The following is a 17,375-nucleotide window of genomic DNA, read 5'->3' on the forward strand; positions in this document are numbered from 1 at the left end:
CGGATGTCCAACGTTTTGCTATCTAAGTTGGCGTCTGCTACGACAGGGACCGCCCGAAAGATGCTCTTATCGGATTGGCAGGGAATTGAATTGGCCAAGAGACCACAGAGCGATACCTAGCCTCTTCGTTCTCGATGCTCGAGACTTACCAAGCGGACACCCTTGAACAGCCAACGGGTATCTGTAGCCGGAGGGAAAGCGCCGCGTTCTTCGATGGCGAGAGCGAAACATCCATCGTGCTTTATACGTATAGTGTTATCCAAATAGCTTCATCCGCATAGCTTTCATACTAGACTCTACGTTCTCACATTGATGCATCACTATGATCTTCAAAGACGCTACATGCCCTGGAGGCAAGAACGGCTGAAGTTGCGGGAGTTAGGCCAAAGTTGCGCCTGGCAGTAGGGCAGGTACTTGAGCTTCCATGCTGCAAGCGGAAAGGACAAGCGCAAGATCCGAAGTTACGCCAAAATACCCAGTTACGAGAGCCGGTCGCATGTTCGCTGATGAGCAACACTCGATCTTACTTGTGTCACGATCACAGGTCTGAAGATGATTACTACTCTTGCTTTTCTCCTGTCACCATAGCCACACACATTATCAGACATAGTCACTTCCGACGACCAGCATAGCGTCTGAAGACTAAGCAAATGATAATTTTGATGAGATTGAAATTGTAGTGAACTGATCGTCTGCTTCGTGTCCATCTGCTCCTCCCATTGCATCACCTCCTCTTTCCACCTTTGCCAGTGATATCAAGCGCTGGCGCTCCACCTCTTCCACCCTTCTTTGCCTTCTTCCCACCAATCTGCGAGAGAGGTACATAGGCGAATGGGTCCTGTCCATCCTTCTTGACATCGCCCTGAGCCTTCTTGGCTCTGAAGTCCCGCCCAATCTTCTCCCTCTCGACGCGAGGTCGCTTCTCCTTCTTTCCAGCACCGGCAGCGGTAGCAGCTTCCTGTGCAACGAGTGCCTCTTCCATCTCGAGGTCTTGCTGACGAGTGCGCTTGTTGTTCTTGTTGAACTTGACTGCTCCACCGCGGCCAGAATGCGTGTGCCCACCGACGCCCTGACCGCCTTCGATGTAGGCTCCTGCAGCACCAAAGTCGCCGAGGTCCTGAGCGGCACCATCGTCAGCATCACCACGCCCACGCTCGCCGTCGTCGATGACCATCCTGCCAGTCTCTTCGTCTAGGGAGAACTTGCCAGCCTCTTGACCCGGGCGACGCTTCCTCTCAGCTCCCTTTCCGTTAGGTGGTGCACCTCCACGGCCAGTGACAATCCTTCCTGCAGCAGAAGCAGAGCGGTCCAGCAGATCCATGGGCTCATCGTCGTCTTCGAGGAGATAGGTGTCCTCTGCATCGCCACGACGACGACGTGCAGGCTTGCTGTCACGAGATTGGGAGGGCTTGCCTCCCGCTCCTCGCGCACCAGCTGCCTTGCGAGCGAGACTGGCAGCAACGTTGCCCACGCCACCACCAGCTCCATCGTCATCGCTGTCGCTGTCTGAGATCTCGCTCTCACTTCCGTAGAGGGCTTCTTCAAAGGCGTCCATGCCGAGCTTCTTGGGTGCTCGAGCTCCAATACCAGTAGCGACGGCATCCTCTCCATCCGCCTCCGCGCCACCGTCTTCTTCTCCCTCCCTGCTAGCCTTCTTCCTCTTGGCCCTCTCCTTGCGCTTCTTGATGTTGTTGACCAACTTGCGATTCTCCTCGTCTGTGAGCTCGAGAATACGCTCATAACCAAAGCGCCTCATCAATCGTTCAAAGATGTGCCTTACTTTCGCCTTGAAGTGGGCACGGTGCTCTGGAGACCACTTGAGCATGGCGGGGACCATGGCGGGGAGGTGAGCATTGACGAGATCAAACTCCAGGGAGACAATGGCGACCTTGACGAAGCCCAGGACACTCTTGACAATCTCCCGATTGGGACTGCTGAGGAAGACTTCAATGGTGGAAATGACTTCGTCGACGACGTCGCGTGGGACTTGATCCTTGAACTCGTAGATGAGACGGGAGAAGGCCGTGATCGAGGCAGAGATCATGTGTGGGGATCCTCCCGCCAGTCCAGCGCCCACCATGGTGAGGTACTCAGTCAGCGTGGCAGCCACCTCTGAGTCGTCCTTGATGGACGTGTCGTCGTCGCCCTCTCCCTCACCGCCCTCCTTGTCGTCCTGCGCATCGGCATTGACGAAACCCCTCTTAATCTTGCCACCTCCGTCCATCTTCTCACCCATCTGCACCAGCAGGTCGTACGCCGTCTCTCGCGAGCCCTGGTTGGTTTCCTTGGTAGCCAAGACTGCTTCAGGGATGATCGAAGGTAAGAGGTGGAGCTCGGTAGAGGGAATGCGAGGGACCATGGCAGCGAGGAGGTTGAGTCGGTCTCGCTTCGCTCCTTGAACCACGTCCACGGTCGCCTTTCGCACATTCGTGAGCAGAGAAGAGACATTGACAGCCGTTCCTTTGCCTGACCGGAGGAGAGCCTCGCCCTTGTGACCATCGAGCAAGCGCGAAAGCACACGGTAGGTCTTCTTTTGCACTCCAGCATCTTCGTTCCGTAGAAGCTCGTTGCTCTCACACAATTCGAGGAGAGACTTGCCGTCCTCTACGCCGAGGAAAGGCACGAGAGTGATGAGCAGATCCAGCATACTATGTGCCACGGGCGGGACAGCATGTGGTCCCACTTCCCGATCGCGTTGAGGGACGAGCTCAGTGAGCGACGTCTGCAGCATGCCGCGAATCTTGGTGAAGGTCTCATTGACCCCGTTGGCGGGCAGGATGCGCAGGTAAGCCCCAATGACTTCCGAAATGTAGCCGCGAGAAGAGGAAGGCGATTGCGTGAGGAGGTTCGAGAAGACGGAGAGGAAGGCGGGAGCCAAGCTGATGAGGTGGTCCAGGTGAGCCTTTCCTTGCGCTTGCGTAAGACCAAAAGTGAGCTTCAGCACTTCGTCCGGAGCGCCGCTGCGGGATAGGGCTTCGTTGCGCTCGACGAGGAGAGTGAGACCGCGGAGAACACTCGGTCGGAGGGACTGCTGCGTGTAGAGGACATTGGTGAGGAGCTCGGCGAACTTCTGGCTCAGAGCACCAGTGAGGTCCACTGGCAAATCGCAGTATCCGGGGAAGAGGGCCCACAGTTGATCGATCAGCGCCTCGTACATCTTGGCCTCTACTGCTCGCCCTTTGCTGTTCTCCGCTGCCGCGCGAGCATTGAAGAGCTTCTCGGAGAGGGGTACAATCTCGTTGACAAAGTGAGAGAGCTTGGTGTTCGTGATACGGCCCCGCATCAGAGGCAGCAACCAAGCTCGACCCTCTTTGCCAGGTCCATCCTCGCCCAATAGTCCGAGGGGGAGCTCCTTGAGAAGTACTTCCGGTCCGCAGACTTCCGTTGCGGCTCCCAGAACTAGATCAGCTTGCTCGCGATGCTCAAACTTGGGCGTCTGTCGCAAGTCTGCAACGGTTCTAATGAGCGGCATGAGGAGCTCTGCAGCTGCCGATGAGCCATCAGCAGCAAGCCTGACCCGCAGCCTCGTTACGAGCACTGCCAGAATTTGAAGGACATCTCCGCGAGAGTGGGTGAAGCGCAGTGCGTGGCGACCCAGAGCAGACTCGATTGACTCGATGATACTGCCCAGAGCAGGGCTAGAAGATTGACCCGCAAGAGCCTCCTTGATGGCCGTCTCGGGGATGCAGTAGCGGATAAAGGAGCTGAGCGCTTCGCGACCTGCCGTACGGACGCCGACGGAGGTCCTGCTGGCATCGCTCTTGGCATTGAGACTGAGATCCACGACTTGTGTCCAAAGCGCGGGGAACAGAGCCCAGGCTGCTTGTCCTCCGTCATACCGTGCATACGACACGACTGCGCCCTCGAGTGCTCGAAGATAAGGCGGAAGGAGTTGGACGTCGGTGGTTGCTGGGCGCAAAGCTTCCGAGTTGATGGCCTCTAGCGTCCGTACGAGCGACGTCGGAGCTTCCTTGAGGTTGCTTGCTAACGAGGCAGATCCGCTCATGGCTGCAGCCAGGGCAGCACCTGAGCCCGCTGTACCCGAGGTAGGGCCGCTGACAAGACGAGCTGGCCGGTAAAGAGCTTCAAAGACTTCAAAGGTGGATACAGTGAGGAAGGGATGTTGCAGGGCAGGCAGGTGCAAAAGATCCTCGCAAATTTGCGGAATGTACTTTTCTGGCAGCTTGCCAACGACGCCCTTTAAGAAGCCACAGACCCAGATACCAATGCTGGCACCTCCAGCTGCATCGGCTTGTCTTTGCTTTGCGGCTTCTGGCGCTCCTTGAGCTCTTCCCTTCTTGACGTCGTACTTTGACGGCGGGGCAGCCTTCTCAGCTCCCTTCTTGCCAGTCGGCTTTGCCTTTGGCACCACTCCTCCTGCTTGAGAGACGGAAGCCAGAGTGCGAATGTTCCACTCGGCGGTCCTAGCAGCATACGGGTGTGGGTTTTCGCTAGAGTAGATGCCCACCTCGTCCTCCTCGTCTCCACCACTGAGCAGCTTCGTGATAATCTCCTGAGCTCTCCGGCGAACCTTTGGCCGGCTGTCTGCGCAGAGGTTGAGCGTGGCGTCCCAGCAGGCCCTGAGCTGAGGTTCAGCTTGGAAGACGGCCTTGTCCTTGGCAAGAGGGGTGAGGACGGCTAGAAAGATGGACATGGCAGAGCGCAAGAGGGCAGAGTGAGATTCTGCAACCGAGGTGCTGGGTGGGTGGGGGTTGGAAAGCACAAAGAGCAGTGCGGGCAGTATGGTGGAGAGGCGAGCTCGCAGGATGCCCGCAGAGACATATGGGGCGACAATGGCGAGAATGTAGAACGTCGAGGGGAGGAGCGAGGCAGGCGACTGTAGAAGGGGCAGGCGGACAAGGGCTTGTCAGTACAAGGTAAAGCGGCTAGCATGCTCCCCTCTTACATCTCCTTTACTCACCCCCTTTGCCATTGCCTTTTCCAGCATCGACTCCAACGCAAGGTAGTACTCTCCCGCTGACCTCTCTTTTGTCACCCCCTCGCTACCTCCCTGTTGAGACTCGTCCAGACTCTGCTCCACTGCGACGAGGAGCTGTGCGGGGGTCTTTTGGTTCTCCAGCTTGGAGTTGAGGAGGGTGCGAAGCTTGGACAGGGCTCCTACCATTGCGTCTGGCGGCGGTGCAGGCAGCGCCGAAGAAGACGCAGACGCAGTAGCCATCTTATCCTATCAGAGACGAGGCTGGGAATGAGGATGTATGCGGGGGGTTATGTGGTATGCTGGAAGTGATGCGAGCAGCGAGAGCAGGCTACCTACCTACCTGGAAGTCCCCACCCACCCACGCCTCGCCTCCCGGGCGGACAGAGGCCAAATTTTCGAGCGGGGCAGTGGAGCCGCGGCAGGAAGATCCGGGCACGGATCTGGGTGCAGGGCAGCTCACCGACGCTACCACTACTGCCATCCCATCAGCAAGGTGGTGGAGGTCATTTGGTATTGCAAAGGACGGCATGGGGATAGTTAGACAGCCAATTGCAGAGTGTAAAGGAGTATCTGGCTGCCACGTCTTCTGGGGTGAGCAGTCTCGCCCGAGTACCTGACTCTTCTCCCGCATTTCGCAGGCCTGCAAGGCCGACTGAAAGGCTCTCTCATGCTACGCTGGAATTGAGGATTCTTCGAGGTGGCCTGAAACAGCTATACACCAGGAGCAGCGGTCAGGGCGTTACAGCCCTCACCCGTCTGGTCACAGCAGCAATGTCTTGTGGACCCACCTCGGTGGAGCTGCACATGCGCATGCGCACGCGTATCGTGATGGATCCTAGCATTGGCCCGCTTGAGTTGATCATACCGGCTGATATCGATGGCATGTCCTTCTGAGGCCTCGTCTACTCCCATTCACATGAGCTTGAACCTCACCAATGTCATCCAAAGCGCCTATAGCACTCTTGTGATTTTGTTCACCGCAGACGCTCGGATCCGAACCCACCGGCGCCGCGCCACATGGCTTTGGCGGAAAGGCAGGCAGGCGGGCGCAAGTCGGGGCAGCAGGCAGGCAGGGCGGGGGCGAAGAGTTGGTGCAGCTCGGGCGAGGAGAGGCGAGGAGGAAGACCATCGTCGTCCTCATCAACTTCTGATCGTGATACCTTTGACGACTGTCTCTCATACTTCCCCCAACACTCCCACTCCCACCCTCACCCACCCTCGTATCCATCATGCCTCTTGATCAGGCTAAGCTCGCTAAGCTACAGGCACTCAGCGCCAACAACCGAACGGGTGAGTAGAGGACAAGGGGGTTCACTGGTGAAAGGAAGGACTTGCGAGGACTTGCGAGGAGTCTGGCGAGGGGGAGATGAGCAAAGGAGGGGCTGGGAGAGAGGACGGCGTCAAAAGCAGAGCCCGAGGTGTATATGAACAAGACGAGAGAGAATGTTCAGAGCAGACGTCAAGACGATGAGAGGAAGAAGTGGAGAGTCAAGTGCTGAGGAGAAGAGCTGTAGCTCATAAGAGGAGGAGGAGGAGCGGCAGCAAGGCTCCCCACTCAGACAAGTAGCAGGGACAGATGATAGCAGCATGAACAAGGAGAAGCGCCACAGATGAGCGGCCCCCGCTGACTGGTATACTCCACCTACGATCCCACTCCCCCCTGCCCCTACTCCGCCTTGGCTACATGCGCTCCCCTATCACGCCCTACTAGGTGGTAAGGGTACCCCCCGAAGGAAGGTTCAGGCCAAGAAGGGAACCGTGGGTGAGGACAAGAAGCTACAGGCCGCCCTCAAGAAGCTCAACGTGCAGCCCGTATCTGGCATCGAGGAGGTCAACATGTTCAGGGAAGATGGAAACGTGTTGCACTTCAAGCAGCCAAAGGGTAAGTGGTAGCACGTACGAATATGGGGAAGAAGGAGGAGACTTTCATGTATGCTGACACGCTCCTGCCACCCTCTCCTCTCTAGTCCACGGCGTTGGCGCTTCCAACACCTACGCCGTCTACGGAGCTGGTGCCGACAAGGAGCTCACCGACCTCGTACCTGGAATCCTCTCTCAGCTGGGTCCCGACTCTCTTGCCAGTCTGCGAAAGCTGGCAGAGAGCTACCAGGCCATGAACGCTGCCAACATGGGAGCACAGGGTGGTGCTGGTGGTGCAGAGGGTGACGATGAGGTTCCGGACGTGGTGAGTAATGAGACAAGCAGCGAGGGAAGAGGGTACGCACAAGTGGCCGCCGATTGCTCATCCTCTTCCGTTCTACTGCCCCCCCTCCCCCCTCCTCCTTCCTCCCCAGCCAACCAACTTCGACGAGGCCGACGAGAAGAAGGACGGTGAGGAGGCAGACGTCGAGAAGCTCGACTAAATCCCAGACGAGTGAGGGACGTAGAGAGGCTGGCGGGGCACACTGTATACGAATCTCGGTCTAGCTGGTTCGGGGAGGCAGGAGAAGGAATCCTCTGCTCATCTACCTTTGGGATGTGGGAGGGGAACAGGCAGGACTACACAGGCGACGCGCCTGGGTGCTACGCTGGTCCTGCTCTTTCCTTTGCTCCCCCCTTTTGGTTGGAATGCTCAGACTTTGATCTTTCCCACCCCCCTCCCCATCACTTGACCCCTTGCCATCACAAAATTTTGAATCAACGAGCACGATCACACAGGGCAGACTAGCGTCTAGAGTAGGCTGGCCCGCACTGCAGCACTTCAGCACTTGAGCAGGTTGCGCCAGTTGGCGCCGATCGAGGTTATGGTGAAGCAGAGCACAGACGTCAGACGATCGATCGAGCTTGTCGCTGAGAAAGGGTTTGTATGCTACAAAGGGTACGATTGCCCTTGACGAGAAAAGATGGAGAGGAGAGGCAAGAGCGAGAGCGAGGGTACTGGCTAAGGTGACGACGAAGCACGAGACTGAAAGACGAGGCGAGGCGAGGCGAGACAAAGGAGGGACGGGCGCTGAAGAGCTCGTGAGAAGAGTGTGTGTGTGGGTGATGGTGGCGACGGTAAAAGGACGGTAATGAAGAAGAGCGGGGCGACAGTCTATGCAATCTAGGTCTAGAAGTGGACATAGTGGGCGCGACGAAGGGCGACGACGAGTTGGTCGCTGGGTGTCACACCCACCTGATCCAAAGTAGCCTCATCGTCGTCCAGCTCGCGCCAGCGAGCAGTGAGAGCCGCTGCATCATTGTCGATGCTGAGCAAGTTGCCATCCAAAGGCGTGCTGGGGGTGGTCACCTTTGACTTCTTGGGGGACGTTGAGGAGCAGAAGGTCATGGCCGGTGTAGCCGAGGCTCTTCTCCTTGCTGCTGCTGCCCAGAGGAGCGTAGTGTACGATGGCGACGGCAGGGGTGCGGATCCCTTGCGTGCAGCAAAGCCCATCTGTGCTGGAGGTGTAGCAGCGGCGTCGTAGTCGACGATGCTATTCATACGGATGCGTGGCGAGACTTGAGGAGCGACTTCACTGCTGCGAAGACTGACGATGAGGTCATCGGCTGAAGTGGGTAGTCCGGCAGTCTTGAGAGCTGCAGAGAGACGTTGCTTGATGCTGGAGATGGTGTCGTTGCGGTGCACAGCTAGGGTGCGGGGTAGACGAGAGGTATCCCTGCCTGCTTGGCCCCGTGGTGAAAAGGTGTTGATGGCAAAGGTTAAATCGAGGGGGAAAGCATGACGATTCCGAAGGTTGGAGAGCCATGAGAGACGAGGTGCACCGGTGATGCTCGACAAGGGTGAGATGGCATCTTGTGCCTCGCGAGGTTCGTATGAGTGCTCGTCACTCTCCTCACCAATGTCCTCCTGGAAATTGTGTTGAACACTCGACCGACGACTGGTAGGAAAGGTGACGGCAAAGTTGCTGTTCCACACTAGTGTCTCTGGCCTTGGTGGTCGTACAGGAGTAGTGGGACGCCTCTTGGTAGGACTGGCTTCGTTGGTGAAGTTGCTCATCCTGCGGGCAGCGCTGCCGGGCTGGACAAACTCCTCATAGGTAGGTGAAGCATTCTCCTTGTCCTCATCGTTGCCGGTAGAGGTAGAGAGACCCCTCAGTCGGGAGAGTGTGCTCCTTCGTCGCTTTGTGTTGGTGGTAGCGGCCGAGTCGGACTTGTGGTTCGAGAAGGCAATGGGCGACGAAAGTCCATCCACGGCCTGGGCAAAGGTGGAGTGAGCCAGTGTAGAAGTAGGGGCTTTCATCGCCGTGGAAGCTGTTGCTGCTGCCTCTAGGGTAGAGGACCTGTTGTCGTCGAACTGAATGTTGAACATGCCAAGGCCGCGGCATTGGAAAGAGTCGTTGCTCGAAGTGCGGTGGAGGGACTTTGGTAGACCATAGTCTGCCCAGGAGCATCCGACGCCGTAATCCTCGTCGGTGTCTTCGTCATCGCTGCGCTGCACTCCTGCTTCGCCGAGTGGCGGAGTGAGTGGCCAGGTAGAGTCGGTGTCTGATGTGCTGAAGCTAGAGAGTGTGTACATGCTGGGCTTTGATGGCTCAAAGGCCGAGGAGAGGTCCTCGCGATGGAATTGACCAGGTGCGAGGGGGCTGAGTGTCTCGACGCTGATACACACGGCTGCCTCGCGGCACCGGCGGTTCGGCCTTGGACTTTGCAGCATTGAACTTGTGGAGGCAAACATCTTGTGATTGGCAGTGGTGAGGAGAAGAGAGTATGGACAGTGTGGAAAGAGTGGTGCTGATGCTGATGCTGGCGATGACGACGACGACAATGAAGGTGAATGTGGGGATGAGCGTGAGGTGGCAATGGGTGATCGTGGTTGTTGGCTCTAGGGCTTATGGGCGTCGATGCAAGCGAGTGACGTGGAGAGCAAGGCGGGTGACGTGGGGGAAAGGAGGGTTGACTGGCTGCCGAGGAAAAGGACGATGTGTACCGGAAGCTGGCATGACATTGCTCCTGGATGACCGTCTATGTATATGCAAAGCTGGTTGACCTCCCCCTCTACCCAGTCACCACTCTACTTCTTCGGCCAAGCTCGTCGCCGTGTATGCGAGGTCCACAGAAGCGCCCGGCCGCACAGCACCCACACCCACGCTGCGTGTGTGTGGGGAGACGCGGGACGGGAAGAGGAGCGAGTGCCAGCCGGTGCGGGTGAGCGTGCATCTGTGCTGCCAGGAGCCCCATCGGTGCTGAACCTTACTTTGTCGGGCTTTGATGGAATCCTCTCCGCTCCTTCAGGGATCCGAGCGTGCAGAACCGATCTTCGATCCGGCTGCGCGCCAGCCGAAACCCACCCACACTCCCAAGCTAGGCATCTTGCCAGAGGAAGGTTGCACACCAAGATGTTGATGGCCAACTCGGCCGACGTTCCGAGCTTCGTACAGATCTTCCGGCCCTCCTCCCCCCACCTCTGCTCCTGCTGCTCCTGCCCCGAGCCACACACACGCACACACACGCACACCTTGACGTACCTGACCATCGTGCAGCTCTGCAGCTCTCTTCTAGTTGACCCGTCACCAGCTATCTCGGCATCAATTGCCCCGCGTCGTCGTCGTCATGTCGAGGACCCGCATTCCACAGATGTCAAACTTGCAGGATCACCACATATTGCAACGATACTCAACTCCAAAATGTCCACTATTGCGTGCGCTCGTCGTGGGTACTGAACTTTGTCGCGCACGGGAAGCGACGCGTTGAATGGGCCCGCCAAGTCAGGATCACTTCATCGTGAAGCCGCACGCCCCCCGATACAAATCTAGATTCCTTGGTCGTGCGAAATTACACACTCGTGCCACCCACGGTACCCCTGCCCTGGGGACCGGCTGCACACCGCTGGGACCTCTACGGCAACCCAATCAATCTTTTCCAGGCCTCACCCTCCCCACCCCTCTTCGAACCTTGTGAGACCCTCACGCTTACTTAAAAGACTCGAGGGCGCCCACTCCCAGGTTTCCGTACGCTGGGAACCCGAAGACTTCCCTCGTGGCTCACATTGCGACTGGCGCGGCCCTTTGCCCCCTTCCGCGTCGGACTACCACGGGGCATGTTTGCCGAGCTGAGTTCTGTCACTTAAGGTTCCAGCAACGACGACGAACGACGTGCAATCTCCCCCCCGTGCAGGCAAGTCAGGCGAAGCGAGGCTCGGGTACCGTCCGTGCACCTCCCTCTAATTTGTCCTTGGAGTGAGGGGTAAGCCAGCCAGGCGAGGAATAGAGCCTCGGTGTCTCGTTAAGCGGGCTGCCAGGTAATGGAATGAGGGAGACTTTGCGGCCCTAAGGGCCAAGCGAGGTCGTATCAAGACGCGACCGAGTCTGTCAAAGTGGGGATTTCCCACGCGTACTCCTCATCGCTTGCCCAAGGCCCGGCGGTCGACGCGTCTGGATCCAGGAGTCGTTCAAAACGTATTTCTTCTGTCTTTTCCTTCCTGTGCGTCGACAGCCACGCCAAGTGCAAAGTTTGAGATAACCTTTGACGGTGCGATGTCATCATCAGTGGTGCCATGCCATACTTGGCAAGACGAAGTGACTGCACCCACTACAATTCCCTGTGCCTAGAAATCGGGACGGCTCCAGTTGAACCTACCGATTCTATCGTGAACTTTACTATCGGCACGCATACGTCTTCCTTGCAGCACTATCATGAACTTTAGTAGCCGGCGCGTATCGCACTCGCTTTACGCGGCCAAAGTAGCATACCATCGACGCCACACCAAACCCTGTCCAGGGTTTCGCGTCAAACGCGTGACGTTGACCACTCTACCGATTCTGCGCTCCGATCTTGGGGTAACAGTACGGGTCATTGCTTACGTGATTAATCCTGAATCGCCTGACCAGCGCGATGGTGCTCTTGACGGTGAATGGAACCCACCCGCTTGGGCCCCTCGAATTCAAAGAGGAGCCTTAATAGGAGCCTTAATAGGAGCCCCAATCTTGATCTCGTCGAATTCAAGTACTGCTGGCGGGCTATTCTCCTCCAACCAGACTATCAGTGACTCAAACTCCTCTTCAATTTGGAAATGACACTCTTTCACCCAATTCCCAGATGTTATTTTCGAAACCAACGCACGCTCCCCTTCTTCAGCCACAGTCGTACCCGTGTATACACTCCTCTTCTCGAATCCCACTACCAACTCGGTTGTCCAGGAAATGCATGTACGCACGCTCCCCTTCTTTCATCGTCATAAGCCGGATATCGTCTTTATCCACGCACGATACACTGTAATCGGCGACGCACGCACCTCGTTGGAACGAAGTCGACGTGGGCCTAGCCAACTCGGCAACGAGTCTAAAATGTACTCGCAGTCGTCCTTTTCTTGCCCACCTCTGCAACGCGTTCGTGTCTGACCCTCGGATCCCCTTTTTACCATTACTTGCTCTGCTTCCGAGAGACACACATGCTGTGCAGCTACGGCATCTGGACGATAGTTTGAGATCAGTGGGTGTTAGAACGTTGCATCACCGCAATGGCGAGGCGTCTGCGCCCTCATAGCTTCAGGGCCTCGATCACTTCTCATCTCATCTTCGAGCTTCCACAAAACGCAGGGTCCCCTACGATCGTTCACCCTCGACGCAGGGACCCCTTCGATCACTCTTCTTGCCAGCGTAGTGGCGCAAACAATGAACGCCACTGACGCAGAGTCTAAATCTGAGCCTACCCATTGTCCTGGTCATAACTTGTCCCTAAAGCCAAACCCTCTGGCGATCAATCGGTAGCCTTGCCAACTCTTGCTCTTCGATCGTGTACGATTCAGACGTCTGGATCTCGTGTGCATGAGTCGATGTCATCTAGATGGCTTGAAGGAAATACACTTTTGTGGCGTCAACCCAATGAGGGAAGACCGTGACCCCAACAGCGAGCATGCTGGAGGTGTTGTTGCCGCCGTGTAACACAGCCGAAGCCCAAACAGGAGCCGAACAATGTGTCCCCCACTCCTCGTCGTCTGCAGCGAGTCGACGCGTTCTAGCATCGACTCCAGGCTGCACGCCTTTCTCTGCCCTGTCTCCTCTGCCTCCACTTCTCGCGCAGTCTCTAGAGGTCATCGAGATCCTCGTCGTCCTCCTCTCCCGAGTCCTCCTCGAACTGCACCTCTCCGCCCTCATCGTCTCCTGCGTCGGCCTCGTTGATCTTTGCTGTTGCTGGGATCTCGCCGTGCTTGATCAAGTCTCGCGCTTCGTCCGGAGTGTACTTTTGAATCACGTCTGCCTTCTCATCTTGGAAGTCCCTCAGTGATAGCAGAATGATGTCTCCAGTGTTGATCCACACCTGCAAAAAGAGAGAGAGAAGAGCAGAGTCTAGTAAGCTCTCTGCGCCAGTCGCTAGTCTGACCCCCGCCTCCTCTCCGCTGCCCGCCTCACCTTCTTCCTCATCTTTCCACGGATGAGAGCTGAGAGCCAGAGCAAGGTATCGTTCGATCGCAGTCAATGATCAGTGAATGCTCTCCTATGCACGACCTGCTGCTATCCCTTCCTTTGCTCACCCAACCGCTTTTCTCCGTCAAAGCACTGAGCCTCTAACCTTCCATTACCCAGCATTCGCAGCACCTGGGCGTATTCTGAGCCATCGCGAGGTCGGGACATGTATCAGAAGTATCTCTTGTCAGTCTTAACGGGTCTTTGGGTCTTCCCAGGCGGCCTGCCTCTACGCAGCTGGACCGCGCCTTGCGCCTTCTCCACTACATCAGATTCTGGGACTCACCTTGACCCTCCTCTTTGAAGATGAGCTCCCTCTTCTCCGACTCGTTCTCGTTCTTTCCTCTCCTGCGGTTCTTTCCACCTTTGCCTTTGTTCTATGATTGCCGATGCAGTCCAAATCCGATGAAGAAGGTCGGTTGCAGAGGCGAGTGGCGGAACGAGACAGAAAGGTCCGAGGTGAAGATTGGAAGGTTGCGAGCATCGTGTCAGCTGACTTGGTCGAAGGGACTGCCTGAGAGTGTAGCCAGAAAGCGTTATGCTCTGTCCCACATCACCACCTGACCTACCTTTGGCATCTCTGCTTGATCAAGTGTGGAGGGGGTACGGGTATGCTGGATGATGCTACCGTGTGGGGGACAAAGGAAAGGCGACGAGGGGCAGAGATTCGCAAAAGTGGACTGCAACGCGCGACGCTCCTTCCGTTCCGACGCACCTCTGAAAGCAGCAGAGATGTACACTGACGCTCGTGCTCTCGGCTATCCGCTCCCTCTCCGCACCGCACCGCACATCCTACCCGCCCCGCACTGCCCTGACGACGCCGAGGAGAGGCCTCGTTGAGCTCGAGGACAAGTTCGAGTACCGTAGCTGAGCATTGGACATATCTCTGCCGTCGCAGGATCATCCCTTGCACATCGTCCTGCCGCGGGGCTTGGCGAGCCAAGGTGCAACGATCTCTTGGCGGGAATATAGGCTCTGGACCCTGCATCAGAGCTGAAAATCGCCCATCTCAATCATTCCCGCCCGCCGTTCCTCTACCTGACCTCCTCCTTCCTCCTTGCCCTATCGATCCACCTCTCGAGTCCTCTCTCTCCCTTTCTCTTTCCTTGGCACATTCCTTCCTTCCTTTGGTGGTCCTCATGTCATCGTAGTGCATCGGCAGATCTCTTTCCCGCTGAGGGACGACGGACATGAAGTTGTGAGTACGACCGTCGAGTATCTGCAGCATGGCATCCACCCTGAACTTATGCCTCTATGACCTCTCGACCCCTTAGCGCCCAGTACCTCGACCGCAATGCGGTGGAAGAATGGAGGAAGGCTTACATCAATTACAAGGGGCTCAAGAAGCTCATCAAAAGAGTAGAGGAGCATCACAGGCAACGCCTCCTCGTCCTCGCATCGTTGGATAGTCCCAATTCCGATCGCCTCTCCCTCGGCCCTCCGCGTGCCAATGCCTCGCGAAAGCAGCAAGAAACCCTCACTGAGCTTCGCGAGAGGGTCAAAGCTGCACAGACAGGTACCTCTGGCGGCTACGGAGCAACTGGCCGATCAGAGGACTTGGCTGCCAGTCCTCCGCCCCCTCATGAGCTCAGACCAGTGCTCCTAGATGGAACTGGCTTGAAGATATCGCAAGCAGTCAAGGATCGTCTCAGTGCAGGCAAGAAAGGCGGCAACACTAGGACGACAGGAGTAGTTGCCGACGCTGACACCAGGGGAGGCGATGTAGAGTCGGGGCAAGCCCGAAGAGGGGAAGGCACCGATCCGCACAGTAGCGGGACAGAGGACCACATGCCGGAACGAGACATAGTAGAACAAGAGATGGAAAGCTCTTCGTCCCCTTCCAAAAGGAGCGATACGACAGGCGGTGGAAACGTTCCTGAGGGTAAGCCAAAGCCTGCCAAGAGCGATTCACCCACCGGTAACAAGTCAAAGAAGGCCAAGAAGCAGCCACCAAAGCGCCTAGATGAATACTTGTCCCACTTCTTTGATCCGGCCGAGAAGACATTCTTCCTCACCCTCGATTCCGAGCTCGAGAGGATCAGCGACTTCTACGAGGACAGGCTCGCTGAGGCCCAAGTCAAGTTCGACGAGCTCATCTTCCAGCTCCGCGAGCTCGCAGAGCATCGTCGCCGCTTCAAGGAGGCCGGGAGTCAACTGCCGACGTCAGATCGGACCCGATGGACACAGTCTATTCCATTTGTCAACGAGGGGATCAGCAGCCCTCTGCCCTTTGGCAAGAACAAAAAGGGGCTCTCGAGCGCACAAGCGGAGGAACGACATAGTCGGCCTGATATCAAATCACATAGTCAGACGGACAGTCATGCTACTGCCGTTGCTGACCGTAATGGAGTCTCTTCTGTGGATGACGATGGCGCAAGACGACGCAGCAAAGCATTGGATCGTATGGAACGTCTAGCTGCCTCGGAAGGCGCAGAAGGGACAGATCAACAGGGCGAGACGCCTTCAGCGCCGGCAGAAGTCCGACAACACCAACGGCACCATGCTGGTCGCGATCATACTCTCGATCCCGAGAGGTACAAGGCTGCTCGCCATAAGCTCAAGGAAGCCATGGCAGAATTCTACCGCGGCCTGGAGCTCATCCGGAGCTACAAGGTACTCAACAAGGACGGCTTTGGCAAGATCCTCAAGAAGTTCGACAAGACTCTCGAGACGAGCTCGTCCATTCTCTATTTCCGATCCAAGATCGAGCCTTCTATCCTGGTGCAGTCCCAGCGAATCGAAGCCTTGCTGAAGAGTACAGAGGATGCCTTTACCGGCTTTTTCGAGCACGGCGATCGCAAACGGGCCTTGGATCGCCTCAGGATGCAAGGGACCGCAAAAAATGGCTTGTCCACTCATCACGCATCCGCCTCTCGGACAGGCTTCTTCCTGGGCGTCAGCGTTTGTGCCACCGTCGCCGGCCTTGTGCAAATGATGCAGCCCGAAACCCAGGCCAGCATACCATCGTGGTCAGCGCTGGTCCGCATCTACGGAGCTCTGTTCCTGCCCATACTCTTTGCAGTCCTCTTTGGTCTCAACCTGGCCGCCTTCTCGTACGGAAGGATCAACACCGCCTTCATCTTCGAATGGGATGCCCGAACCTCGCTCGACTATCATCAATACTTTGAGATGCCGTCCTTTCTGCTTCTCCTTCTTTCTCTAGCATTCTGGGTCAGCTTCCTCAATCCTTTTCCGACAGCCATCGCCCCTACAACATGGCCACTAGTCTGGCTCGTAGTCGTCTTCGTCTTCTTTTTCAACCCTCTGCCCTTCTTCCATCCTCGGTCAAGAGCGTGGTTCAATCTCTCGGTACTACGCGTCTTCGGAGCCGGCTTCTTGGTGAAAGGTGGCGTCGAGTTCAGGGACTTCTTTCTCGGAGACGAGCTCAATTCGATTGCTTGGTCCATTTCTACCCTCTGGTTCGTCGGCTGCGAGTACCAACGCGACTTCAAACTTCCCGAGTGCCAACCTAACGGCACCTACTGGACCGCATTCCTGCTCTGTGTCCCAGCTATGCTCCGATTTGGTCAATGCATTCGTCGATGGCGCGACTCGGGCTTTTCCGCACGCATCCATCTGCTCAATGCCACCAAATATGCAAGCGCCATACCCTACTACTACACATATATCAACTGGCGCAGGTCTGGCTCTGGCATAGATGGCGCGCTTGCCGCTTGGATCCCCTTTGCCTGCATCTACTCGATCTTCTCAGGCACGTGGGACATCCTGATGGATTGGTCCTTTTTCCATCCCAATGCTCGTTATCCGCTTTTGCGTAACGAACTGGTCTTTGAAGAGGTCTGGCCAATGTACTACTTTGCGATTGTCTCGGACATCGTCCTGCGATTCACTTGGATCGTATACCTTCTGCCAGGCCCGGGTTCAACTCTATTGCGCAGTTTCCTCTTGGCGCTACTGGAGGTGTTGCGAAGGTTTCAATGGAACTTCTTCCGTGTGGGCAACGAGCACCAGGGCAATGTGGACCAATACCGCGCTCTACGCGACACGCCGCTGCCGTACCACATTCCCAAGGGCAGCTCCGAGGACGAGGAAGAGCCGCAAGAGTCTGGCTTCAGTGTCAAGCTGCAAAAGTG

At 56.8% G+C, this 17,375-nt stretch overlaps 5 protein-coding genes across 5 annotated transcripts; 2 read left to right on the forward strand and 3 right to left on the reverse strand.

The window, feature by feature from the left end:
* Positions 1–645: 645 nt before the first annotated feature.
* Positions 646–5,259, reverse strand: BCV69DRAFT_315161 (NUC173-domain-containing protein). The gene is made up of 2 exons (XM_025495176.1): positions 4,922–5,259; positions 646–4,837 (listed from the first exon to the last, which is right to left on the reverse strand). Exons 1-2 carry the CDS (start codon positions 5,177–5,179, stop codon positions 725–727), a joined length of 4,371 nt encoding a protein of 1,456 aa, XP_025344919.1. The 5' UTR covers positions 5,180–5,259; the 3' UTR covers positions 646–724.
* Positions 5,260–6,168: 909 nt separating this feature from the next.
* On the forward strand, positions 6,169–7,523 carry BCV69DRAFT_315162 (NAC-domain-containing protein; the record flags this gene model as incomplete). Its single annotated transcript, XM_025495177.1, has 4 exons — positions 6,169–6,229; positions 6,651–6,821; positions 6,907–7,124; positions 7,234–7,523. 4 exons carry the CDS (start codon positions 6,169–6,171, stop codon positions 7,300–7,302), a joined length of 519 nt encoding a protein of 172 aa, XP_025344920.1. The 3' UTR covers positions 7,303–7,523.
* A 465-nt stretch (positions 7,524–7,988) lies between these two features.
* BCV69DRAFT_301785 (hypothetical protein) lies at positions 7,989–9,554 on the reverse strand (the record flags this gene model as incomplete). The annotated part of the gene is made up of 1 exon (XM_025494599.1): positions 7,989–9,554. The coding sequence occupies one exon, from the start codon at positions 9,552–9,554 to the stop codon at positions 7,989–7,991; it is 1,566 nt and encodes a 521-aa protein (XP_025344921.1).
* A 3,347-nt stretch (positions 9,555–12,901) lies between these two features.
* Positions 12,902–13,449, reverse strand: BCV69DRAFT_279276 (nucleic acid-binding protein; the record flags this gene model as incomplete). The annotated part of the gene is made up of 3 exons (XM_025491236.1): positions 12,902–13,135; positions 13,228–13,256; positions 13,350–13,449. 3 exons carry the CDS (start codon positions 13,447–13,449, stop codon positions 12,902–12,904), a joined length of 363 nt encoding a protein of 120 aa, XP_025344922.1.
* A 615-nt stretch (positions 13,450–14,064) lies between these two features.
* Positions 14,065–15,406, forward strand: BCV69DRAFT_264359 (hypothetical protein; the record flags this gene model as incomplete). The annotated part of the gene is made up of 2 exons (XM_025490749.1): positions 14,065–14,479; positions 14,556–15,406. Coding segments are annotated over exons 1-2 (858 nt in total), but the record flags the coding sequence as incomplete, so codon positions are not given.
* Positions 15,407–17,375: the final 1,969 nt, after the last annotated feature.

This window comes from Pseudomicrostroma glucosiphilum, assembly GCF_003144135.1.
Source record: "Pseudomicrostroma glucosiphilum strain MCA 4718 unplaced genomic scaffold BCV69scaffold_20, whole genome shotgun sequence".
NCBI classification, from domain to species: domain Eukaryota; kingdom Fungi; phylum Basidiomycota; class Exobasidiomycetes; order Microstromatales; family Microstromataceae; genus Microstroma; species Microstroma glucosiphilum.